Source organism: Phaethon aethereus, assembly GCF_964289735.1.
Source record: "Phaethon aethereus genome assembly, chromosome: 1".
NCBI lineage: Eukaryota > Metazoa > Chordata > Aves > Phaethontiformes > Phaethontidae > Phaethon > Phaethon aethereus.
Genome location: NC_138575.1, coordinates 26143596 through 26171273, shown reverse-complemented (window position 1 = coordinate 26171273; position 27678 = coordinate 26143596). Strand labels below are relative to the sequence as shown.

Here is a 27678-nt window from a genome sequence, read left to right as displayed (position 1 = left end):
TTACTGTTTGATAACGCTGTGAGTACTGTACACGATGCCTTCTGCCCGAACACGTTCAAGTAGTGGTCCGTAAACTTTCTTCGTCAATGGTATAACCATACCTTTGGCATCTATTTCACCTGAAATAAAAGCAGGAAAAAGAAGTGTTAAGTGCTGTACTGGGTTTACCTGGCAAAGCTTTGGCAGCGGGGGCTGCGTGGCAGCCTCTGTGAGGAGCAGCTGGGGCTGCCCTGTGCCAGACGCAGCTGGTTCCAGCCGGCTCCAACCCACCCACCACAGGGCACGGCTGAGCCCCACAGCCAAGATGGCGGCGCCTCTGGGAAAACAAAGTTAAGAAAGGGCAAAGCGCTGCATGGCAGCGAGGAGTGAGGAAAAAAGTGTGAGAAACAGCCCTGTGACACCAAGGTTGGAGAAGGAGCAGGGAGGGGGTGGTCCAGCCTCTCCCTGAAGCTCGTGGAGAGACCATGGTGGAACAGGGGAAAATTGTGAGAAGAAGGAGCAGCAGAGAGGAACTGTTATGGACTGACCACAGGCCCCCATTCTTGATCCCTCTGCACTGCTCAGGGCAGAGGCAAGAGGCTGAGGAGTCAGAAATGGAGTGAAGTTCAGATTTTCCTTAAGTTGAGTCTGTTTTACCTGTGACAATAACTGGTGAGTGATGTCCCTGTCTTTACTTCAACCCATGAGCTTTTTCATCTTATTACCCCCCTTCGTGTCCTGCTAAGGAAGGGGAAAGAGCAGCTGGGTGGGTATTTGGCAGCCAGCCAAGGTCAACCCACCACAAGTAAAAATATCCATTTGCAGTTATATAAATTTTAATTTTTAGATTTTTACATATATATATATATATGCACATTTACCAACCTTGGCATTATGTTCTCACACAGCAGCAGTACTGTATCAAAGAACAGGGGAAAAAAGTTTGAAAGAGTAGCATACACAGCTTGAATTTATTTCATAGAGCTGTGAAACTGTGATTAGATTAAGAGCATCTAAACTTCAAAAATTTAGGTTTTTTGGTTTTTTAAGTTACAGAAAAGACAAAAAAAAACAAAACCAAATTTTTTGCTCATCTCAGTTAGCCAGGAGAAGAATGAACACTATTTCCTTAAACATGGTGATGACTAGGCAGAGTCTGCCTGTTTATATATACACATAACATCATCAGGTAATATGGCCCAAGCATCAAATTTGATCAATCCAGAAAGTCGCAGTGGAAGTCACTAGTTTGTTCAGCACAGGTATATTTTAGCCTGCTTCACTGTGGCATAATCAATGGTAATTTGCCATAACCAAGGTCCCCTCTATACCAGTGAAACACTTAAGATTAAATTACTAAAATTCTCTATAGATTAAGAAGTTAAGAAGAGTCACTGAAATATCCAAACATGCATATATAAAAAAACTCCTGTAAAGAAGACAGGAAAAGTTTGATTACGTTTAAAAAAAAAAAAAACACCAAACAAAACACACACAAATCTATATACATTTCAGAAACACTACACATCTGCCTTCTACAGACAGGAAGATCCAGAGTGATGAAAGGCTGTTGCTGAAGCCTGAACAGCCACTTACCATCTAGAACCATCTTAGCTGCAATAGCCGTGGGGTATCCTACTGTTTTAGCCATCGCAGAATATCCTTTGTTATCACCATAGACAACCAGATCAATAAATTTGTCTTCCAAATGACCAGAAGGATGCCTGAGACCGATTTCATTTCTCATAACAATCATATCTCTCTCTCCAGTGCCTAAGAGAAAAGCACACAAACTATTCATTCCTTGTATTTCAATCATATCAAGATGAGGTTCCTGACGAGCAAGGCACTGTGCATACACAGCACATATATCAGGGAAATGACTTAAGATAGGGACTATTAGGAAGGACAGAATATTAAGATGAAACTAAAAATGTAACAGGGAAAGAAAATGATAAATTGGAGGAGTAGAGAATATCACAAGACATTAAAAACCTAACATGAAGGTTTTTTAATGAAGGTGAACAAACTAACCTAATTAAGGCTGATAAGAGATATTGACTTGTTCCACTCAAAGCCATGAAAAACAATTTCTCACATACCAAAGGGCAGCTTCATCTCCATGTGCTTTGCAAGAGCCCCCACAATGGAATCTGCTGCTGGAACTAGTTCATCTCCCAATAAACCTAGCCTGGCAGAAAAAAAATGAGACAGACTTATATCATTGCCTATCAAGAGCTTAGTCTCAGTTTTGTAATTTCCAGCTTGTTCAGCATACCAGTTTAATGGTTTCAACATGGACCAAAATGGGTAGAATTGAAAAATTTTTGTCTGAGTTTTTTTTAAAAACCTTTAAAAATCACCAGAACATTTTACCATTCCACTGCCTCCAGCTGACTTTTGTCCTTTTCCAGTTTGCTAAATACAGCTTCTTTAAGAACATGGTACTCAGCAGGCGGCTTAATTCCAACCAGTTTGCACATGAGCTCTTTCTGTATTAAAAGAAAAGAAAAAAAGGTTTCTGAAGGCCTGACATCTGTTCCCACCCCTTTTCAGTCAGGGTTTCAAGAACCCACTGCTCCACTAAGCTCAGTTAACATCCACAACTTCAGAGAAGCCAGCTTATGCACACAGGGAAAGCAAGATAAGTTTAAGATTTTTAATCGCAACAAGTGAGAATAGGAGTCACCTTTTCCTAAAACACTCTGTAACCCACCACTCAGCTGCTTCCCCCTGCTTTTTAGTCTTATCCCTTCCTCTGGCAGCGAAGAAAGAACACAGAAATCTGCAGAAACAAGGAACACTGGGAGGATGTTAGAGTGAAAGAGAAACCACCTGGAGACAGCCAGAGTCAGGAACTTAAGGATTTCAGCTGGTCTAGAAATGAAGAACATCCCTTTCAAAGGAAAGGAAAGAGACTGACGAGGCAAACAAGGCTCTGGGAATATTACCAAAAAGCTTTCTGAAGATTTCTGTGTGTATCTGAAGGCCTTTTTGTGCTATCTAGATGCCCAAAGAGGTGGCAGATGCCCCATCCCTGTATACATTCTATGATAATTATGGCTTGTTTCATTCACAGCAAGATGGATAATAAACGGAGCTATGAACAAGATGTGAAGCAAGCAAGAACTGCAGAGTCTGTTTAGAAGCTCAGGTTAGCCTATCTCCTCTGTTCCCCAGGCAGAGTAGATAAAGGGAAAGTACTAAGATGTAACAACATTGCTGAGACAAGGTTTGCAGTGAGACTACTGAGTTTATAGTTATTTTCACAGATTACATGACACTGTATACTTATTCATTGAGGCTAGAAGGACTGTAAATTCTAACCATCTTTGCAAAGAAAACTTGAAGATATCAACCCTAAAATTGAAAGTGGACAAAAGTAATCTCAAAAAAAAAAAAAAAGTCATTCCCATACGGCAGCCCAAAAACTCCTGGAGTTTAGGAAGATGATCAGTGCTGTATGTTAGTCAGACACAAGGGACACTGGGCCTCTTCACCTTGTGCTTTTCTGGTTTTGAGAACACTCAAGACATTCTTAAACTGAAATAATGACATTATCAGAAAAATATTGTGCTCTCCTCAGACTGTCACATAGCATAAGCCTGGTGTCTTTTTCCAGTTTAAAGCTGATAAAAGCACAAGGAAGGAAACAGGAGGAAGATCTGAATTTTGTTCATCTGAGCAGTAAACGAAGTTACTCTCTCAGGGGTTTGCAACATGGAAGAAAAATTTTTCAGAAGACAGACAACCAGACCTAACAAATAATAAGGTGTTTGTCAAATCATCTCTCTTTACACCATACGGAAATATTAATTTCTCTGCTTTGCCCACAAAGACAACCAAAACTTTGATTGGCAAATGTAACAGCAGCACATCATAGGAGTCATATCTTAGCTGAGAATAAGATGAATTGAGGCATCAGTAAGCAAGACAGAAAAGCAGTATAACAGAAGACAAAAAAAAATGCTTGTGCAGAGTTTTAACAGAAAAAAAAATTAATATACATGTTTAGGCATGATCTCTTACTTCTTGATGCCCTAAAAAATACTTTTACATTGAAGATCATGGGCCAGTACCAATATGGACACTGCAAACTCACAGCACTGAGGGCTGGATTCTGACTAAGAGAAGATTTAAGACAATTCATAAAAATACTGTACGGCACCTCTCAGGGTCATCTAGCCCAACACCCTACTTGAAGCAGCAGTACCAGCAGCACTCAAGTCAGCCGTGGCTTTGTCTAGCTGAGTCCTGAAAGCCTCCAGTGTCAGAGACTCCAGAGATTCTCTGGGGAACCTGTTCCAGCACTGTATGACATTCCCGCTGAAGAAAATCTTCCTAATTTCCAGGAACAAAAAGCAGAGAATACCAGGATGCCATACAAGATTTCCATTGCTAAGCATATCCAAGCCTAGCACTAACAAAAACATTAAGAAAACAGAGGAAAGAAGGCAGAGTAATCAGAGTAACTCACCCAGGTTAAAGGTGGTGTGGTTGAGCTTAGTGAAGGATAAGGATCCGGGTTAATTAATCCTAGTTTTACAAAGCCTCCCATAGTTTTGGAGTAGCCCTGAAAATAAAAGAATAACATGGTTAAAAATAATCATCACTTAAAACTGAGGTATTTCTCCTTGGTTTGAATGCAGTGGTGGACACAACCATGGTAGTGTTAAGCGTTACTCCCATGGGAAGACAGCCACAGTAACACAATGTGAGCAGGGTTACTGCTACAGAGTGGTACCTTTCCCAGCCCCTCTCCGCTCCACCCCCTACTTTTTCAATAGTCTCTTTAATGACTTATTCTGCCATCAATACTTCCCTGGCAAGTAGCACTGGTTCATGAGATCAACTGACAAAGCTGGCCAGCACTAGTTCACACTCTGGCACGTCATTACCGATGGGGTTCTGTCAGCCAGCTGGCCCAGAAACAAACTACTGAACAGAGCGCCCAACGCTGAACTCGGCTCACCCCAGTTTTACACCTGTGTGATTGTATGGACATCAGATAAACTGACTTTAAAGATAAGAATCCTGTGTGTTTGTATCTTTCCTTCAGGAATATCAGAGGACAACCAGGACAGCAGTGGAATGATATTTAAAAGGAATTGCAAAAGCTGCAACAGGCTGCACAATAAAAGAACTCTCAACTGGTTTCCGCTTAGTTTTGTTTGTATCCCGTTAACACTCCCACACAGCTGCTGGACACCTTAAAACAGTTACATGCAAGAGACTAGAAACAATGTAAAAAACAGAATGGTGGAAATAAAGCACCCTGAAAGAGGGCTAATTATAGTTAGGAGCCACCTCCACCAGCACTAGGTTATCAGCCCAGATGGCCTTTCAGCGAGATCCTTCTGTGACACCTCTTTTTAAATTGACTCCATTAGCTACCTGAACTTCCTCTAAAAAAGGCACCGAGGAAGTGTTAGCCTCTGCACTGAACGCATTGCTTTCTGCTCTGCAACAGAGCCACATGTGCAAATGGTCTACATCAACTTCTGCCCTGCTCAGCACCATCCCTGGATACATTCAAGGTCAAGTTGGACGGGGCTCTGAGCAACCTTCTAGCTGAAGATGTCCCTGCTTGTTGCAGGGGGGGTTGACTAGATGACCTTTAAAGGTCCCTTCCAACCCAAAGATTCTATGATTCTATGTAGGTACCACGCAGGTAGAGGTATGGCGAGCTCTTCCACGCAACCCTACCAACATCACTCTAACCCAAAGTGATGGACCTGCTTTGGGGGTTATGAAAACAGCACAAACTACAGAAACATCATTCCTGCAGCACACTGCTAACAACTCTTCATGTCACCCTGACATTTTTGCTTTTCCTTTTGCTAACAATTATACAAAATAAGAAAATTTTACCAAGCACGAAATGGAAGAGTAGATATTGTCATATTAAGACAAGACAGATACCTTCCACATATTTTTAGCTTCTGAACAAGAGAGCTATTGCAATTTGTAACGCTTATACCCCCACATAGGCCTTCCATTTTCTTTTCCTAAGCAACCCTCCCTCCAACAAATAAAGAAAAAATCCTGTTGTATTGCAACAGAGGAATTAAGAGGGAAAGGATATACACATCATTCCTCAAGCCACATACAAAACAACAATAACTTAAACCTTGACATAAACCTTAGCTCAACAGACATATCACGACATCCATAAATGCTTTTTCAAGCCTTCAGTATGGTTTTAGGTTTATTTCTTCTTAATGTATATTGACCAACAAAACAAAAAAAGAAACCTGAAAGAAAAAATATTGTGTGTTAATTCTGCTTTGTGCACCTAACAAATTAAAGGAGAAGAGTCTATCAGAATGAAAACACATTTCTCTCTTAACATTTTACTTAACTGATCAAACTGTTAAAGCTACTCAAACTCAAGGTTTCCAGTTACTCAATGAAAAACTTTCTCAGTTTGATGGAAGACTGTAATTTTCTGTAAGATTTTTACATTATGTTTTTCATAGTAATATAAGTAACAAACTGCAAGTTGATATTTTTTATCAACTTTAAGAGAATAGAACCATTCTTAAAAATACATAACAGCAACACACATCACACAAACCTATCAGATTTATTTATTTTTTTTAGTCTTCTATTAATCTGACACCAAATACAGAGCCAGAGAGAAAAAAACCCAACAGATACACACTATGCAAGCCAACTGACCAGCTGCCTAAAAGAAGTAAACCTATTTTTCTGGTTTGCAACAAACACCTGTTAAACAAGCCAAGTAAGGCTACATTAAAAAAAATGAAGAACACACTTTCAATTATCTCTCAGCTGGAATAGTGGAGAGCTGACAAATAGCAAGTACAGAGCTATAAAAGGCTGACTTTTAAAAACAGAGTTTTCTTGAAATGACAACATTCATCTCCTGAGGAAAACAATAGTTAATAACAACAACTTACTTTGTATCTTAAGGTGCCTCTCAACAAAGTGTGAGCTGTCTGAATACCATACGGCTCAGCATATTTTGTACTGTCTCTGTTAGGAAAACCTTCAAGATTTAATCCTGGGAAAAAATCCATCGGAGTTACAGAATCAAGTAATGCTCCTCCAGCTGGAATATTGATAATCTAAATTTTGTGAAAAAACAGAATATTATTTTGGTGCAGTGTTATTTAATTTATTTTACAACAGAAAAGATGAAGCATGCTCAATATGCTTAGTGTTTCTGGTGCAAATAAAGGCCCAATCTGCCTTTTTAAGCAGTTACACAAGCCATTTAAGCATATCCTGTGATGGAAGAACATGCACTATGTCAGCCATTACTAATCAAAGGGCGAAAACAAGCCAAATCCTTCTCACACACACTGTTAATTTCTGCTGCACTTATATTAAAGTCACAGGTTCCCATTTCACTTATATTAGCATAATTTTGGAGCACCTCCTCAAACTACACCAGTGTGAAGGGAGATTCTGCCCACAGGCTCCCTGCATTTTGGTCAATTTTTTATTCTCTTTTTTTATGGGGGAGGAGAAGGCAAATGTAAAGATAAGGATGGGGTTTTGTTTCTTTTTTTTAAGATTAAAATAAATCAGGTGATATCACACTGATGCCTAGGTCTATCTTTACTTGCAGCTACAAAGCACAGTAAGAATGCACCATTGAAGAAAAACAAAATAAGGCTGACTAGTTCTATTATCACTCCCAACCAAAGCCTTGAACCCTGCTTCCTTCAAGCAGCTGATGCACAGATATGCTATGCAGCAACAACACAAACTCATTTTGTGACTTGTGAGCAAAGGGGCAAGGTTTCCTTCTAGAAGAAAGACTAAAGCAATGAAGTCTGCAGTAATGCCAAAAGATTACTGTGTTTGTCAGGCAAGACACTAGTGTGGAAGAACCCTGCACAACAGCCAAAGACAAGCTAAGGATTTAGTGGCAAGGAGGAAAAATTGCACAATTTACTGACAAGCTCACATAGTGCTCTCATTAGTCATTCATATGCATGATCTAATTTTTCCTAGCAATGGGTGAACCAGGTCAGAATTAAATAGGAGACATTTTCACATTCTCCAACAGACTCTTTCATCTGAAACTTTTAACTATGTGTCATTGCTTTTAAAATAATGATCCAACGTACAATCTCTGAATTTCTCCTTTCTTACTGCAATAAGAACACTAGAGCACCAAAATGTCACAATAAAACATCTCAAAAGATTTCTCAGTTTTGCAGATCAAAAAGTGTAGATAATTAGCTAAACTTTACAGTGGTTATACAAGGCAGTCTCCTTGACATTTGAAGAGCCCCTGCTCAGTAACTACTCTGAGCAAATGGCAGCGATCAAACAGATAGAATTGGAAAGCAGAAATGTGATAATGGCTTGCAATAGCTTTGCACAAATCAGTTACGATCTTCCTATAAAACAGATGCAGTGACATTTGCTAGGTTAAGTCTACTCTAGTGACTCCTGCACAAACAGTAAAACACAGTTTATATAAAACACATCAGAAAGCACTGTACACTTTCACAAAACCCACTCAGTAGGCTATTGGTATTACAGATTGCACCAAAGAAAAAGAAATCAAGAGTTCTGCTATACACTGTGCAAGTACAGAATGAAGCTGTATGAAGCTTTGGTTTACAAACATGACTAGACAGAAAAGCAAGTAGGAAAAGAAAAGCACTCTCACCTTTGATCCACAGAGCCAAAGACAGGGCAACTAAGTGGAAAAAGCAACACACAACCAGAATGGAAGCTGAACCCAGAACATCAACCTCTATCCAGTGCTTTAGTCATTAGAACATGCTCCTCCTTTGCAACCAGATTCAATATAATAAGTAAGCATTAAGCTGGCAGCAGCTGGGCACCATCATGCTCCAAACATAGGATTAAGTGATGTATGCAATTTGCTTAGGGAACTGACTGTCACCGTCTTGAAAGTGAACACAGCACCTTACAAATCTCAGTTCCCTCTTTAGCCCAATACCACCTTCTTTGTCTTTGAATGGAAATGGTAGGATTACTTCACCTCTCCATTTTTTAAATACGTAGCAGACTGAACTGTATTCAGCAACACTCCTTGTGGGCTCCAGCTGAACTTGTATCTCAGAGGATTGTCAGAGTGCTCTGGAGCTGGCAGGCCACCGCAGAAAGAAGTGTAGGATACAACCTGTCAGATTTATCCACAGGAAAAACAATGAAGAGAAGACAGACCAGGATGCAAACAGTACAGAGCTACCCTGCAGAATCCCCATTAGTTCTTCCACTTTCTGTTGATGTAATCCCCCAAACGGGCCAAATCAGAAGACCTACAGTGGACAGGGGAAACCAAAAGAATTTCACTGAGCAACAGTGTCAAGCTGTCACACTGCAGGCACTGCCCGTGAAGGAGAAGAAACCAAAACACAAATTGGGGCAAAGCCATCTTAGTCGATGGTCTCACCAACTGGATTAGTTGACACCAAATTCCAAGCATCAGAAGTAGTAAGGTGTCCAAAGACTGTTACACACCAGCGATATGCCCAAAAACTGGTTGGTCTTAAAGGAACAACTTTACTAATAGAATCTTGGCAGAACTATGCACTACCTGCCAACCTTACCGTAGCACCAACTTCTTTTGCCTTGTCAATACATTCCATTGCCAACATATGGTCAAGACCAGGATCCAAACCCATTTCACTGATAACTGTAATACCAGCAGCTTCTACACTAAAAATAACAGAAATGCAGAGCTGTCAGAATATTCACTATTATGGGCCTTTCTTTCAGGAAATCCGTCCAAAGGCACAGCAAACTTTCCCCAACACAGTAAATTCTGGGCTATGTCTGCAGCTTGTGGGGGAAAAAAAAAGAAGCAGATGTTAAAATCTGAACAGTGTCAGTTGCCTTAGGAATCATTCTAGCCTTGGTTTCTCTTATGTTGCTGCAACATCTACCAGCTGGTGGAAAAAGAAATTCCTACCAGCTACTCCGTATCCCAGATTCTCCTATACAGTGCTATAGCTATGCAGAGGATAGTGCAGGGCTAGTCGTAATTGCCCTAAATAGCTCCTGTGGGGGAGAGAGATTGAGAGGCCTACTTTCCCAAATTACAAGCATTTAGGTTTTCTTTTTTTAACAGTTGCCTAAACTCCCAGAGCAACTCACTTATCACCACAAACTGAGATGATTTATTTTATTTTCAAAATCTCTTTTTTTTCCCCCGCAAATGAGAACTGTTGTATTTTTTATTTTATTTTTTTTAAGAGCGTGATATGAGCTCTTGGCATCACAGCCAGAAAGGGAGGAGAGGCCCCTAAATCTCCTTCATTGTCTGCAACACTCATCCTCTACCTGTCTAGCTTTCTCTGTTTTATCATTTGTAGGGACACAGCATGTACAATTCACATCTCATTCACTGGAATTTACTTCAGAGCTTCCAGTACCATGACTCAGAGAAGCACCTAGATGAAGCTCCATGCCCAAAACAACTTCAAATCATATAATCAGTAGGACAACAGAAACATTAGAACAGTTAGAACTGTCACCAGTCTGAGGCTAATATAGTTGGCCAAAAGAAGGTGGCATGAAGGAGGACATTACTGTAGATACAATGATGAGTTTTTATTAGGGGAATGCAAAGGATGACAAACAAGCTTGCTGTCACTGGTAGAACAGGACAGCCTACCTGCTCAGCTCGAACATCAGCCCAGCTCAAACATCCTAACAGGTCTGAGCAGAGAGGGCAAGGCACATTAACATGGAATAAGTTGGGGCATGGCTAACAGTATGTTCCAATGTTTAGAGCACTAGTCTGACCAGACTGGGGTATGCACACATTTCTCCGCTCTGCCACAACCTCCACATGCAATTTTGGGGAAAGGTACTTAGTCCTCCGTCACAGAAAGGGAAGGAGAAAGAATACAGACAACAGTAATCCACAGCAAGTGTTGCAGGAGTAAGGGACTGCAAACTATCCAGATAGTGCACTAAAGAAGGAAGCAACACCAGGGAGATGCCACTCTCATACCTACCTCTCCTGGAGTTCTTTCATAGCTGGTGTTAAGTAGCTGGCTGTTACCAAGTTCACTTTGTTGTCAATACACTTCTTGGCAACCAAAGGATGTGCTGAATAAGGCAGCAAACTACAAATGAAGGAGAATTATGCAACATCAAAATCCAACCAGTCACTTATGCTGTCACTGGAAAGACACTCACAAATGCTTTTTGTATGCCTACAAAAGAGCTCAAGTAAATGCAACCAAGTGCAAAATGAAATGCAAGTCATACCTGCCTTGCCCTGAGCAGTTTCATACCTACATAAGTGAAATGCTACCCTATCAGAAGAGCATTGTCGTATGCACTCAGAACAGGGCGCCGGACAATAGGGGAGTCATTCTTTAGACAGCATCTTTTGTCACGCTTCTCTCCGTAAAAAACAAACCACTGACCTCTTTTCAAGGCCATCTTCTACACAGGCAAGCTGGAGGTTTAGAAGATGCAAAACTGTAAAACCATCCTTGAGAGAGCTTGCATTACAATGATCTCGCTGAAGTACTTTGTGAAAAGCATGTTCTACGTGGAAAGGAAACAACACTCATGACATCCGTGGCAAAAGGGACAAAATGGCAAGGACTATGAGTCCTTTCCTCCCCTGTTTTCACACCTGGAAAGAGGTCTTTCTCAATGGGATATTCAGAAGAAATGACAAAAATGTCAGAATTTTGCAAACGTGCAAAATTTGATTGCAGGGGGACACACGCTGGTGGACACAACTGGTCCCTCATGCTAAGGCAGCTGTCCACTTAATTGGCGAACACTTCTCAAAAGATGCTACAGTCAAAGCCCATTTGAAAGTCCTGATGCCCCGCTACATGAGAAGGCATTGGCCAGTTACAACTATTTACATACAAAAATATGATGCCAGTTCTTAGGCATTAAAAAAAAAGTCATCAGGTCAGTGAACTAGAAGAAAGCAGCAACATGACTTAGGGTTGAGCCTATCACGTTTTACACAGAATTCTGACCTGATCACAAGGTCGTGTTTCTTCACCAAAGACGACAGCTTTTCCTCATGCTTAATGACATCCATATGAACTGAAGTGACGTTGCTGTACTTTTTCGTCAGATGTTCAAGTTGTTCCTTCATGACAGATGCTGGTTTAAAAGTAAAACACATCAACTGTTACCTAAAGATGAAGGTAATTCCAAAGCACACCCATGTATAATTGTGCCTTACATTGACCTCCTTCTTCCCAAAGAGAAGCAGTTGCAAGGATGTTTTCCCTCACTAACAGTTAAAGATAAATCAGGCATAAAGCACCTTATTCCCCTACCAAAGTCAACTTAATTATCAATTGCCAGTGTCAAGTCATAGCAGCTGTAACTCAAGAAAAAGAATCTACAAAGAATACTTACTATCAGGAGTAAAGAACAACTCACTGCCAAATTGTGTAATGAGAACAGGCTTGTAACCAATTAGCAACTTTGTGGCTGTACTTAAAATTAATAGAAGTTTTAACTGCAGTTTTCCTATCAGCAGATTAGGTCAACACAAATCATTTATGCAAAACTAGAAGTCATCTCCCTTCTCTTCCACTCTATGAAGAAGGAGGTCTAGAACATGAGAAAAAGGACTCTTAAACCTATCTTTGTGCAGTAGGACGCCCCAGAACCCACTGGCTCACTTGCATCACGTGCACATGTCCTCCCAGCATGGTTTTCTACAGCAGCATTGCCTACGTTTGGCAGGTAACTGAGTACCCGTATGGTGGGAAAACAGATAAACTAAACAGAAAGAAGCACATATTCACACTTAGGTGTTTTTTAGAGAAAGTGAAAAAAGTCTGCTGAATGAATGCATCTCATTAACTCAAGTGTCATTAACTAGTTACAAAAACTCAACACTTTTATAGTGTTATAGGCTAGGCAAGGTTGTGATCCACCCCAAAAGCATTCTCCCATGTCTTTAACTCTCTCCCCTCATAAAAACCTGTGGTTATTTTATATTCTAGGTTTTAAAAAACATACATACTGGAGGTTCAGTCTTTGATATCTCAGATTAACACCTGCCACTCCCTGGTAAGTGTCAAAACATACTGAAAAAGACATTTCAAAGTTTTCAGAGAACAAATGACCAAACCACTCATGGAAGGATGAAAGCAGATTCTTTTGGAATCCTTAGAAATGCATTGTTATCTTGGATCTAGAAGCAGATCAATTAAAGAAAGTGTTTGAGGACAAAGAATGCAAAAACCAGTCACACAAAAGAAGGGTGCTTAGATGTGTACGTTCAGGCTCAAGAAAAGTTGCAGAGAAAGATCACAAGAAAGCAGCAAGAGCTGTAGTAAACACTTCTATTGATATAGGAGAAGGCAGCTCACCTGAACTAGAACAATGATCCTACCGTGAAAGTCTGGGGAAAATAAAATAAAGATGACCAGCAGAAAAATATAACAATAGCTCTACTATACCCAGTCAAAAGGACCACTAGTCCATTCAGGCAGACCAGTAATATTTTTTTTGGAGATAGAGTATTAGTGGAAAGACTGTTAGGGGTAGCAAGTCAAAAGGATCAGACAAATGAAAAATTTTAAAAAGGAGAGAAAGAGAACCAAAGTAGGAATAATGAGTAAGAACTCAATGACATCCCACATACACCACTATGAAACCAAGCAGCACTTTTTCTTTTCCCTATTTCTTTTGTGGACAATCACACAATAGACTTGATCTTCACATTTTGATTTGGAGGGGACATCACCCCTTGGGTCTACCGACCCTGACTTAAGAGTGTCATCCAGTGGTCTGCTTGGCAGAACAAGGGGTAGGAGAAAACTAGAATGCCAGAAACTCGCATCATGGTCCTAGATGTATTAAATACTATAGGCATTCATGAGCTGATCAATTTTCTGGATAAACACTGTACAACTAGAAAGGTAGGGGAAAAATAAAAAATAATTGTCTACCCCAAAAAGTGCCTTTCCTTGCAGGTTTACAATCTCATGTGAAACAGCATAATTAAATAGCATTGAAACAGGCAGAGGTTTTGTTCTTGCTTTGACTTTCACACAGAAATACAGAAAAGGCATGCCTGGTGTATCCCAATTCAATGAAATATTGTGTTGCACTGACTCTTGAAGAAAGATTGTACTGGAAAAATTGTGTTTTAAAAGTAGACTGGTTTTGGATTAGCATCCAAATAAATGCAGAGCTGAAGTGTTCAATCACTTTTTGATGGTAGTAGCTATTTCCGCAAATGCATAGACCACTTCATTGAAAAGCAAGAAGCTGACTAGAAGTCTAGGAGGAGAAAAGGTCCAAAGAGGAAAATTCGTTTTTCTTTTTCAGGCTGTGCTTGGCTTAAGCGAGACAGGAAAACCTTAACTAGTTTTAAGGTCTTGATGTACATGGAAATTCAACACAGCTAACTAACAAATTCAGTAAACAAGCACGGGCCCAGAAAAGCTTATCTCATCCCTCATTCCACGTAGCCATACATTTATAGATAACTCTGGTTAAAAAAAGAAATCTTTCAAGACTCTGTTTCAGTACATTTTAACAGAATTCCTATTTATAGTCAAGAACAGCTTAACAGCTCAAAACAAAACCAATTCACATCATTCACCATTTTTAACATAACAAAGATAAAAACATTAAGCTTTTGCTTAGGCCAAATATGACTAAAAGACCCAGATTCAATCTGACTAGTTTCAATATTTACCTATGGCTTAGTCCTACCAATCCTGCATATGCTAATATTATCACTAAAAGGGAGAAATCCAGTCTCTGCCTGCCTCCACTTGTTCCTTCCTATTATCTTGCTCCTACTGCAATCAGCGCTTACCATTATAAGGAAAGCAGAACTGAAAAAGGCAGCCAGGTTAAAGCAACCGGTATTTGCCGCATCTGACTGAAAGCAAATTGGTTTCCTGTCCTGGCTCACCATGCTGCCAGCACAAGGACAGCAATGGGAACACAGCCAGGACAAAGGAGTGGGCAATGAAGGCAGCAGGTGGGGCACAGGCTTACAGAGAATTAAAAGCATCTGTGCCTCTAACTTAGGGCCTTATTTCGTTATGGCCTTTCCAAAGTCAATGGGAAATAAACATTGCCAGAGGGTGATCCTCCATACCCTACTAATCAACTTGTGCTGAGAGAAAAAAGCTAGGCAAAATTATCTACAAATTCAAACCAAAAGAAGTTGATTACACAAAGGTTTGTCAGTTAAGATTTTCATCATTTGGATTTAAAGTGGTGTAGCCTAACAGTGGGGCACCAAACATGGCACTGCAATGTGCATTTTATGCTTTCTTCACCTACCTGCCTGCTGTCAAATATTAGAAAAGTAACATCTTTGTTATCAACGTTATTCTCATATCAAAACACAGCACTATTACCAGCCATCAGGAAGAAAAAACAGCTCTATTCCAACCAAAGCCAGGACAGTCTCTTTCCTTCTGAGCTTTTTTATTTTTGTGTACACTGTAAAAACTGCATGTTTTTAAGCTCCCCAGATAAGAGGCACCTGCTATGTTTGCTCAATGCTTGGCAAAACAGATCTTCCAGTTCACCTGTTTCCCTTACTGCTACTGTATTGCAGAGACTAGATGCAGCCTCTGTGATGACGAGGGGATGGACACTGCACGTTGCTGTAATCCTTCCCTGTTGACCACATCAGGCAGTGCTAATAACAAGGGTGCAGCTTCCTTAGAGCTCCCCTCTTCTTCCTAGTAAATCTTTTCCCAGAGGTTAGAAGTACTATGGTTATCACTGCAAAGGGTAGCAAAAGCAGCCAAGTATGAAAGTAGCATAAAGGGAAAAAACAAACCAAAGCAACAATAACAACAACAAAAATCAACAGAAATAAAACTGTAAGTTTTAAAGGAAACCACTTCCCAGCAAAGTATCTTTCAGGCTATACAGCCTGAGTTTTAAATCTGAAATCATAGAATCAGTGATTTTAGTCATCAAGGGCAAGAAAAGTGTTTCTGAAACATGCTACAGATAAAACCACAACAGAGGAATAAACAAGCAGGTATATGGGGCTGATGGGAAGGTCAAGGTCAGAAGGTTTACCACCACAGTACCGCTTATAACAACAGCAGAGGCTTCACTCACAGAGATGTCTATAAAAACAATTTCATCTTCTTGTTTTGTGAGGCTGAAAACACAGCCAAGCACCAACAAAAGTGACTGACTAGCTACGAAACCAATCCCAAGCCCAAAGCAGGTTCAGAAGGAAAAATACTTCTAATTTCCCTATAGGCTACACATGCAAACAGCAAACTTTTGATGTGGCTATGTCATTTTCAAATCGATTCTATAAACTCAAAATGCTCAGAAACCTACAAAATCCTTTTCTTGCTGTGCATAACAACAAAGATTTTCTTTATCTCAGAACCAGATCCATTTATTACTTACGAGAAAGGTTCTGCCACACTAGCAGGTTTAAATGAGACATAATTTTTCAATGAAAAGCAAGCAGTCTTACATACCAACTGTGATGTCAACGTTGGAATCTCTAGTGAGATATTCAAGTACAGGGCCAGAAACATAGCCAGATCCAAGCAATAAAACCCTCTTCTTATTACCCATCTTCAGCGACTGAGCGTGTTCCCTAGGAGGTGTTACAGGCAAAATTAAAAACCACATAGAACAAGGAAACTGTAAGATGCCAAAGCTAACAGAGCAAATGTGTTTTAGTATGTCTACAAACCAAGAGCTCTATTCAAACCAAGACCCGAGTTCCTGGCTATCTAACCCAAGATAGTGGGCAACCACTGCCTAGTACTGCTTCCTGCATGTTCTGCTGCATAACTTCTAGTTTCTTTCCTCTAACAGAAACATAATAAAATCCATCAATATCTGCACCGCTTCTCCAATTGCTCCTGGCTGTTCAAGAAATTTTTCCTCAAATTGTCACTGTGTTTTTCCCAATGGTCAAATTACTGTAATCTGATTACTTGAGGACCGCCAAGCTATGTCATCTTGGGCTGTCAGAAAGGGATTCCAGCTGTGCCTTGCTCCCTTTACATCACAGGTAACTGTTAAAGTACACAAAACCATGCTAGTGAAAGCATGTTTTAGGAAAGTTATACTAGGTTCATATTAGTCCTTCATAGGAACATGATAGTCAATAAAAGTCAAATAAAAGTTAATGCCCAATTAAGAAATTCTGTTTGCAGACAAGAACTCAGATTTCAAAACCAGAGTATTCCAACCACCATCAGATTTTGCATTTGTTTTTGCCAATGAGAACAACGTAGTTCAGCAGTTGTTGAAATATGCTCTCATAAATGTATAAATTATAGTAGGAAAACACATTTTGGTTGTTTATAATTATTTTTCCTTTTAGCTTAGACTTGCATTAAGTTGTAAACTTAGGATTGTAAAACTGTTTGTCTAAAGTATCATCATTATGGAGATAAAAACTATTTAGCAAATAAAAAAAATTCTTAAAGCACTTCTTATTGTTGAAGGAAAGGAAGCTGTTCATTGCCCTATTGTTTAACCTAAGTAATAGGGATTGAGGTTTGGCTTTTCTTATCCCATATCCTGAAAACAGATGTCAACAAATAGGTACGACCTTCAAAGATACAGACTTACAGGAAACTTCATAAGTGTATAAGCAAGTTCTTCAATTTCCCCTTTATCTACTGAAAGTTCCCACAGTCATATACTGCATTGTGGATTACGCCACAGAAACTGTCCTGACCTATAGCTGACAAGATCATGTCCACTTTGCTTAAAGCTATTGTCCTTAGAAGAGGACTAACCATATGTCTACTAAATAATGTTTGGTTCAGACCTTTTTGGGGCTCCACATAGCATCCATAAGTCAACTTTCAGTTGTGTTTTTTCAGTTCAAAAATGGCCATAATAATGAAGGACGGTGTTGCAGCCTGCCAGAGCAATATCTAATAGCATGACAAGAGCAGTACTGCATGATACAAAGCACGGCATGAAGTACCCAAGTACATTTGGGGGAACAAAGCCTCAAACAATAGCACTGAAATACTACCCTGAGTGAAGAGAGTTAAATCAATACCAAATACATCTACATCATCTGCCTGAAGCACATTCCAGCCTACTAACTGTGTCTGAGTATTTGTAAAGCGTGAATTACTGTCCAAAATTCCAGATGTTCCATCCTCTCCTCCTCCACTTTTAGGCTTAATTAAACTTTTAAAAGTCATTCTTTTCAATTCATTAAGTCTGAATGGGATGCACCAATATATCACCTCTCTAACTAAGTTATTATTAAACCTTCATGCAAGTTTTACAGATTTGATTTTTTTTTAAAAGTTAAATCATTATTTAATCCATTCACAGAAAGCCTCCTAAGCCGATCATATCCCTTCATAAGACAAACCCAAGGACCTTCCTCCTCCTACTACCAACTCTAATAGAATTTTCTTCCACAGCTACACCCTGATGGGCAAGGGAAGAGAAAGAATTCCTCTCTACCCTTTTACTTCTAGGGAGCAGCAGTGGTATGCAGGAGCTTGGAGCAACAAGGGGAGACTTCGTATACGAAAGGAAGCTGGATTTTGCAATCAAACTTCTTATCACATTTATTAAAAACTTTTCCAGTGTCTAGAATGAGGTCACACTTGGATCAAACACAGCATGTCTGCTCTAGGACAGGCACAAACATGAGCTGCCAAATGACCCATTAAGAGTGGGAACAGAATCTACACAGTCCCAGAAAAGAACATTTCAGATGATGCCTATTCTCTACATACAAGTTTAAATAATTCAGTTATGTTAATCTATGAACAAATAACAGCAATATTTAGACGTCTACAGTGTTAATGGGATATGCCATTGCAGCTGTGGACGAGGAACCGGTAGCAGGTGTGAAGCAAGTAAAGGTAAAAAAAAAAAGGTAAAAGGTAAAGAAAAAGGTAAAAAGGTAAGGATTCAGTAAACCAAACTGCTCCTGCATTCTAAAGGCATCAAAGACATTTCAGCTCATACAGTCTGGCTATCCTATGTCTGAAATGTTCTTGGACTTCCAAAGGGTATAAGCAATTAGTCTAAATAGAGCCCTTAGAAACTAAACTAGACACAGCATAATACTTTGTTAGAGTAATACACAAGCCACATAATTCCTACAGGCTCTAAACAAGAGCCTACCTCTAGCTAAACCATCACACCTTAAGCAGTAAAATCCCTGCTTTCATTTGCATTATCTCCAAAGTTTGCAAAGTAAATGAGAGTATTGTTAGCAGGTCTTGTTTTTCTGACAGCTAAGCAAGCAACACCAAGGAACAAATGAACATCACATGTAACACACAAGTCTGCAGAAATATCAAAAATCTACCCACAAAAACCCCCTTCAGAATGAAGTCTCCAGATTTCTCAGGGTAGTTCACACAAGACCATGCAAGCAATTATGGAGAAAGGAAAAAAAAAAAAGCGCCAGATCATCATGCTGTGTGAGGAATAAAAAATTTGTTAGACGGCCTTTTGAGGTGGTCCACCAAACAGCACACAACAAAAGTCACTGTAAGCTGAAGTCCTTGAGAGGCAAACAGCATGTTATTTTGGGTGGAAAACACACCCATAGTTCATTACGCACAAGTTCATAACCAGAACTCCCAAACTTTCCAAAGGAAATTGGACAAGTTTTGCATGCAAAAGTCAACACACTATGCTTTTTTGCATGCAGTTCTTGTGGTCAGATCAATTTCAACTTTTATACGACGTACAGAGCAGTTGGCATTGACCATGAACATGAAGCCAGAGGTACCCACTTATTCTCAAATTAACATTTTCCATAGGTAAACTATAGCTGTTTGTTAATAATAGGGAGCAAGAGGAAGGGATATCCAGGTTATTTATACCTTTGTTATCTTAATCTTCTCAGTGCTACTTCTTTCACGTTACCACTGGTGGATAACTACTGAGACAGGGTATGGATCAAGTGGTAGCTAAAGCTGTAACTACAGGAATATAATGAAAAGTCTGAGAGTCTCACAGGGGCTCCTGAATACATCCAGTCACAGAACAATGCTATACAGCACAGCACTTGAGCCATACCAGAGGGAAGTAGATTCAAGGTATATTAGAGAGCCTTTTCCTTTCAGCCATTCCCTTCAAACGACTGTATGTTATATGCGTTTTAAAAGGGTAAGGAGTAACAGAATAATACTGACATGTGTCTGTTTTCTGCCTTTGGTAAAACAGTCTTCATAACGTAAGAAAGAGAAAAATGACCACTTTCTCAACTTCAATATAAGTTGCTAACAACACACATTAATGATTTAGGTAATGTGCATGAAGAAAGAAGGAAATCATCAAGCTAGGCGACACTTAGACACAGTGCAAAATAGCAGTATTCCACCAAAACACAAGAGTAAATAAATGCAAAAGGGGAGATAGAATGCAGACAAGTGGCTTTTTTTAAATCATGAACCAAATAAACTTTAAGATGCTAGATATTACCTGCTCTCCCTCAGTTTCTGGATATATTCGTACTTAGCTGTCAGTGAGCCATTGGATGCAATCACTGCCTAGAAATACATGAAACAAATTTTGAGGATTTTTTATACCTGTACGTTTTAGAGCAGAAGATGACAAGCAGAGTGTCAAATTGCAAAACTTACATCTCGAACAACAGACGAGTAATTCTGGCTTTCAAGAGGTTCTGAGCCTTCTGATAACAGCTATGGAGATAAATTATTTCAAATCAGGTCATTTTATTTCCCACAGTTTTTTTTCCAAAGTAAAACATCAAGATATTAACTGACATTAAAATGCATGCAACAATACCCATATCTTGCAGAGCTGAAATTGTCCTGGCCCTGATCAGTGTCATTTGACTTTTATGCAAATACAAGAATTCAAACAGCAGTCTGATTGTAAGGGATTGTTGAGTCCCCCAAGAAAATCAGATTTAGACATCTCCTGCAGGGTCCAGGAGCAATGAACTACCTGCCAGAGCCTGTTTCCTGCCTACAGAAAATGTTCTTGACAAATCCCTAAGACATCCAGGTCACTAATGTTTCATTCACATGTTGCTTTTTGAAAGTATTGCCTCGAGACTTAGAAAGCTTTTTTCTTTTTTTGAAGTACAAAGTCAGTTATGTTCTACAGCAGATTCCTTTTGAATGTATACAGGAGACCAGAAAAGCAACAAACAAGCAGACTAAAGTCCGAGTCTTTTACCTTCTTGTTGGATACATAAGACCTTACCATCTCTTCAATATACGGGAAAAGCATATCGCCAAAGTACTCTGTTGCTTCTATAGGAAGCTGTGCTGGCAGATTGTCGATGGAACACATCAGAATCCCAGAGCCTTCAACACTGAAAGAGAGAACACAGCTCTTCTAACCTACTCCTCCATGGTACCTGAAAGGTACCACCTTTCAGAAGTGTTTTAAATGCATGACTTTTCAATATAATGTTTCACTGTACAAATTACAGAGGAAAGCAGTAAAAATTAAAGGCTGTCCCACCTGTCATGAATAATATGCTGGTCAGCATCATACATACAAAATGGACTGTCAATTGTTGTACACTCTGTCATAAATTCTATAGATCCTCCAGTGTCTGCTGAAATGTCACATATGGCCAGAAGTCTAAAGTCAGAAACAAAAAAGGCAAATGGATAGAGCATTATCCAATTTACTAAGAAACATAGGTATAAAAGATCACAAGTGAACAGGGAATAAAAGAAATGTGAGAAGATCTACCAGATTTGTAGTTTCATTCATCTTAACCAATTTAGAAGTCAACACAAACAATGACATCCAGAAATGTAACAGGAATCTGGCCCTACTGCTGTCCTAAGAGTTCCATTCATGTCAACAGGATCCAGATTTCATGTGCAGCTTCTCAAAGACCAAGAGAATGCACTCATCCATCATTTTTTCTCTGTACTCCACGGGCTGCCAACACCTCCGATTCATTATCCATCTACCAATTCCCCCAAGCTGTCACTGGGCAGTCCTGCACTAGAATAACTTTGTCGTCATAAAGTGAAACCTAAAGAAGGTGCTGCCTCCTTTCAGTTCACAGATAGCTGGTGCAGGTGGAGCATTCATTAGCCTAACTCACAAACTCTGGCTTCACTCCAGGTTAACACTTAAATTCTTTATTTGTCATGTGAGTGAAAGAAAGGCATCAAGAGTGGGCAGAGAAGAGACAAACACCTGCTTCCTCACCAGGATACATTGCCATATCCTCCCCAAATCCATTCCCAGGCCAGTCTCCCAGAGAACTATTACAAAGGGCTATTAGAGAAAGCGTGGCTCCCACATGCACTGAAAGCAGACTAACCCTGGATTTGCACCCCATGTTCCATCCTTAAAGCTATTCAGGGTTGTGAAGCATTTTTGCTGCCTGCTGCAGAAATCAGAGGTGTTAAGGAACAGTTATTGAACTTGCACAAGCCAAATGACAGGGTGGGAAGACCTTAACCAACAAACTCTGCTCAGGCATAGAAACTTCTAGCAATAATGGTGCAGTAGGTACATTTCCCAGATGTCACACTGTTTGTATTAGATTCTGCACAAGGATCAATGGCAGAACTACCTTTGCAGAAAGACAGCCAATACCTGTCAATCGTTTGTACTGTGATGTTTTCAGAAGCTCCGAACTGTGAAAACAAGACTGCAAAGCACAGAAGAACAAAAGCAGAATCAATGGGGCATTGTGCAACATGCAAGAAGAACATAAGAAACAAATCATTTGGTAGATACTGCGGTGAAACTGCCTAATATTACGACTTAATTATGGTGCTGCAGAACTGTTAGGGAGTGAACTGCGGTGTCTTACTTGTGTGGTAACTCAGGACAGCCCTCCATTGCACCAGCAGCAGATCTAACTGGCACCAGCAGCTTCTGAGCATCCTGTCGACTTAACAAGCGAGGAGTATGCTGCTCCCAGTATATGCCATTAATTAAACAAGTTGTGTAGGGTGCAATCTGCAAAGAAAGTTACAGATGCCTGATGTTCTCATCTAGTACTTTAAGAAGTTGAAAGCACCTGGTCTAGTGTTTTAAATGAATGCCCTCTCAATCAACGGATATGCAAAGGTGTACTAACTACCAGCATTCTGTGGAAAACCTTTCATAAAAGAACAGAAGAGATGCTCACATCAGTGTTAAAGCGAGAAGTGTAAAGTTCTGGATGTTTATCATAGTCTACTGGATCATATACTCCATCACGTTTCCTTACAAGATGATGGTGACGACTTAACACTGTCCCATAGACTTTTCTGAGGTCTGAGGTTAAAAAAAAAAAGTAAAATAAAAGATTAGCTGTTATACTTGGACAAAAAGGGCTCCAGTGTTTTCAATCACTTTATTGTCACAGCATACCTCCAGATCTGGAAACTTCCTTTAACTCATGTGGTTCCACAAACTCACATGGGAGGGCATTGAACATTTCTTGAGCACCCTGTAAACCATGAAGTAAGATTCAGAATGAGCAGAGAATAAAAAGCTAGTGTAACACTGCTCATGTGGTGTATGAAAACAGATATAAAAATGCCACACACAACTTGACAGTCCTGCCAGAGAACATCTTCAGAGATGTACAAACTGTTTCACATATACCCCCACTTATCAAAAACAAAGCTGCCGGGGCTCTATGTACAAGGAATTTACATCATTCCCCATTACTGCAGTAAGCCTGACCCATAATCCAACGCTTGGTTTGTATTTCTAATGGCAGAGCTGGGAAGCCTCAACTCAGCCACAATAGATGGTTTTGCTGCTACTCTGAGGAGCAGCTTCTCTTTAGGGAAGACCCCTGAAGCCACTCCTCACCAACCAGGCTGTTCTAAAGGCAAAGAACTTCAAGATGACTTTCCCAACGAGCTGTGATCACAGAACACAGGCCCTTCAGACACACTATCGTTTTGTCCAGAAAGCACACATTTACTTAGGCAGTGATTTCACTTTATAGCTGAAGCCTAGTTAACTGAGCTTTGTTGACAAAAACAGGGGTAAGCCTTTTACCTGTGTCATAGAAAATAGCTCTTTAGAGAGTCTAGCACTTGTAAGCCAAATTAGTGCTATAAAAACAGATCTAAAAACTCAACAAGGATTAGAAAAAATAATTCTTTCCCCCATACTTTAATGGGGTAATTCAACACACGTGGTGAGCCCAGAGTCAACAGAGGGGAGAGAGGGAGACAAAAATCGTGCAGGTGGGAGAGAGGAGCAGTAAGACTTAAGACATTTTTCATCGTAAGAAGTTAGTGTGGTCAGCCTTGTCAGGCATGATCTCATCTTAAAGGCATTATTAGTTCATGGTACTTAAAAATTCTTACTGGCAAAGGAAAACATGAAGTCCAAGCAAACAAAATGAACCGATCAATCAATTTAACCTGATATGTATCAAATGCCAAGAAGTTCTATTAAAAATAATATAGCATTTCATATGAATTCTTACCTTAGAAACATTACCAGTGCCTGTAAACACAAATGTTAAGGGCCCAACTGACTTTGGCATCAATCCCAGTGAAATTTCATACCCGGCATCCCGTACCGCCTGCACAGCCTGACTGCTATTTCTGTAGTTATGTGCCATCCCAATGTGCTGCAATCAAAGGCACAGAACCATCAAGATATTTTCCATATTCAGATGGAAATGCAGATAAGTAGCAGATGCCCACAGGTAATTTTGCTAAAGAGAAATACATACACATATACTCTTACCATGAAGGGAGTGTGATGTCCCAGGGCTAAAAATCGTAATCCCAATCCATGTAGAATGTTGATCATTCCTGTTGTTAAAAAAAAAAAAAAATATCAGACCATCAGTGTTAATTATGAATACACACAGTTAGAAACTGCAGAGGCTGACTGAAGTCTAAAATCATCCTGGATATTTTTGCCCATGTTTTAATATTAATACTGTACTTCTGAAGAAAGTCTACATAAAACCAGGGAAGGAGAAATTCAATAGCAGGCCATGACCTTAAACCTGCTCTTGGCCCACATTATGCATTGCAGCACTACTGAATATTCGGATATCCTTTTATGAGATGCATCCACATCACCAGACTCCAAAGGAGAGATAATACAATATCCTGAAGAAACAGAGTTGAAGTTCAGTAGAAAGGAATGAGAACCATGCCTCACAAAAATCACTGTAGATGGATAACAGTGACAAACATATGTTATTCAAACTCGCAGGACTGACAGCAGCCATTTCTTTCAAAAGCTTATTCACTTGATCTCTTGATATTTAGTCAATATAGTTGACTAGACAAACGGGACTTCAAGAAAACATAAAATAGTAGATTTGCCAGGAATCCACAGGACTAATTGACATGTAGTCTCATCAAAAGTAGGGAGCACAAAATAGAATGGAAAAAAGCTCTTAAAAGCAAGAGTTAAAAATGCAGTTAAAAACGCATTGCAAACTTCAACTTTCAGGAAACGGAGACAACCAGAAGTATTACAAGTTACTTGTTGCAAGCCTGCCTTTACTTTATGCACTATACCTGCTACACCAGCCCACTTTCCAAAGGCCACAACTCGCATTCCTTTATGATCAACCATTTTTTCATAGTCAAACAGTCGAATTTCCTGAAAATACATAGCAAACTGAGTATTAAAATTTTCAGTGAATGCAGTCAGTGGCACGCTGCCCTCCTAGGAACTACCTTTTCATACGCCTTTGTCATCCTTTGTGATAGAGACTGATGGGCATATATGAGAAAGGGAAATAATTCATAACGAGATTTAAGGATAAACATAAAAACCTGAAATTTGCATTGAATGCTTGTTTTAAAGAGTCTCTGCACTGCCCGTGCACTCTTGGCACAGAGCTCCCCAACATGCTGCTCCAGCTGCTGCAGACCCATTCACATCCTCTGCCAAGAGGCTGCTCATTTCCGAGTGAACTGGCTGCCTCCCTCTCTAATGACCAATATGCACTTTAGCTTAGTAACTTCCCAACAAGCCTTTGTGCTCACACAGCATGAACCTCTCTTGAGCATACCGTGCTCGCAACTCACCTGCCTTACGCACATAAACAGAGTAGCACTGCAAGCACGAGATCCTCTGAGCAAGAAACACTCAGCTCCAGGAAAGCATTCTGAAAACAGTCCTCATTAGCTAACTACAAGTATGCGTGCTGAAAGTAACCATATTAGGCAGCAACCTTTCGATCACAGTTCAGCATTAAGTTCAGTATCCATCCCATGCTAACAGCAAATTGTCTTTGCTGTGACACAATTTACCTGTCTTAGAATCTCATCCAGAAGGGGCATGTTTGCCTCTTGGGCTTTAATAGTGTGAGAGAAAAAGGCATAGTTCTTTTTAGGGATTAATTTGTCCTCTGGAGGTCTCTTCACACCTACTATCAGGGAAGCCTCGGAAATATCTTCTTGAATAATGCCACCTGCTTTGATGTAATCCTATGAAAGAGAAAAATCAAAGTAGATTTTTCTGGGGTTTTTTCATCTTCAGATCTCAGCACATAAGCAACCTGAACAGAGGACAAATAGATAATTCTACAAAGCAGAAACAAGTTACTGCATGTGACACGTTCATAAACCTCTCTATCAAAAGGGGTATCAAATATCAAAATGAATTTCCATGCTAATATCCTATATTGTATACAAGGCCAAAACATAATTATGTGTTAGTAAAATCCTTCATCTTAAATTCACAGACTCTGGAAAGGGTATTTTGCTAAATTTAAAGTATCTTATAGTATTGCAGTAATGAACAGTCCTTTGTAATGTGCTGAAATAATTAGAAATAAGTTTAAAGAAATCTGACAAATTAATCTGACTGATGACATATGATTTTATAAAATTGTGTAAAACTAAGTCCAAGCTGAAGAGCAACTTCTAAAAGAATGTTTTTCCATATAAAAAATTATTTTTGTTCTCCCTTATCTCAAAAACATATTAAACTTTACAGCTTTCAATATCGTAGTTGTGTACCTATTGTGATCTGTGCTTTGGTGAAAACCAGCACCGTGCCTTGTGGTTTAATTAAAAGTTGGTATGTGCATATGATCACTAAATTTTTATCTGTTGGCTCTGATAACTTACAGCAGAGTATTATTGCTGCTACAAGAACTGTAAAAGCTCCCAGTCCTGAAGCTCACAGCATTCAAGAAAAAAAAAACACAAACCTCTCTCCTCATTTTACATGAGGAACAGGAAACAGAAGACAAAAACACCAATGTTAAATGAATTCCCAAGAATTCACCTAGAACTTATTCAGAGACAGCTGAAAGGGTAAGAAAACAATAAAAACAACTCCAAAAACCCACCAATGTGCCAACATTACATTAAAAGGCTAAATAAACTACTCCTTTTTCTCTCCACTAGGACACAATGACTTCTCATTTAACAACAAAATTAATAACATGTTTTCTCATGTATATGCTTTGAATATTATTTTTCCTGTACTGTGGCTAATAACCGAACAACAGTTTTACTTATCTAACTCAAAATGGGACCTTACCTTTTCATGAATGGCTCTCCGGTTTGACGGCTGCACCAAGACCTTGTATCCCATCTGTGTCAATTCTTTAACATGCTTTGGGGCTAGAGGTGCTCTTCTTTCCCATGCATTAACATCTTCTCTCCGGATTGCCAGCACAGACTTACGATGATGCCAACACTTAGTATGATGGAACACACACCTACCATTTGTGTGACTAAAGGCTCGAAGCATGGTAAAGCCTGATGGCAGCAAAGAAATAGTAGTAAAATAATACATGTATATGTATGCTTTACACATTGTTTGTGCAAAAGTTCTGGTCTCCTTTAACAT

At 39.6% G+C, this 27678-nt stretch overlaps 1 protein-coding gene across 1 annotated transcript; it reads right to left on the bottom strand.

Moving 5' to 3' along the window:
• Positions 1-27678, bottom strand: AASS (aminoadipate-semialdehyde synthase; the record flags this gene model as incomplete). Its single annotated transcript, XM_082006169.1, has 23 exons — positions 1-119; positions 1576-1752; positions 2082-2170; positions 2356-2471; positions 4457-4552; positions 6903-7070; positions 8972-9112; positions 9543-9651; positions 10956-11066; positions 11949-12078; positions 16416-16537; positions 20371-20438; positions 20532-20591; positions 21121-21232; positions 21385-21507; positions 22706-22854; positions 23027-23154; positions 23251-23329; positions 24329-24475; positions 24595-24662; positions 25386-25470; positions 26127-26303; positions 27367-27678. 23 exons carry the CDS (start codon positions 27676-27678, stop codon positions 1-3), a joined length of 2886 nt encoding a protein of 961 aa, XP_081862295.1.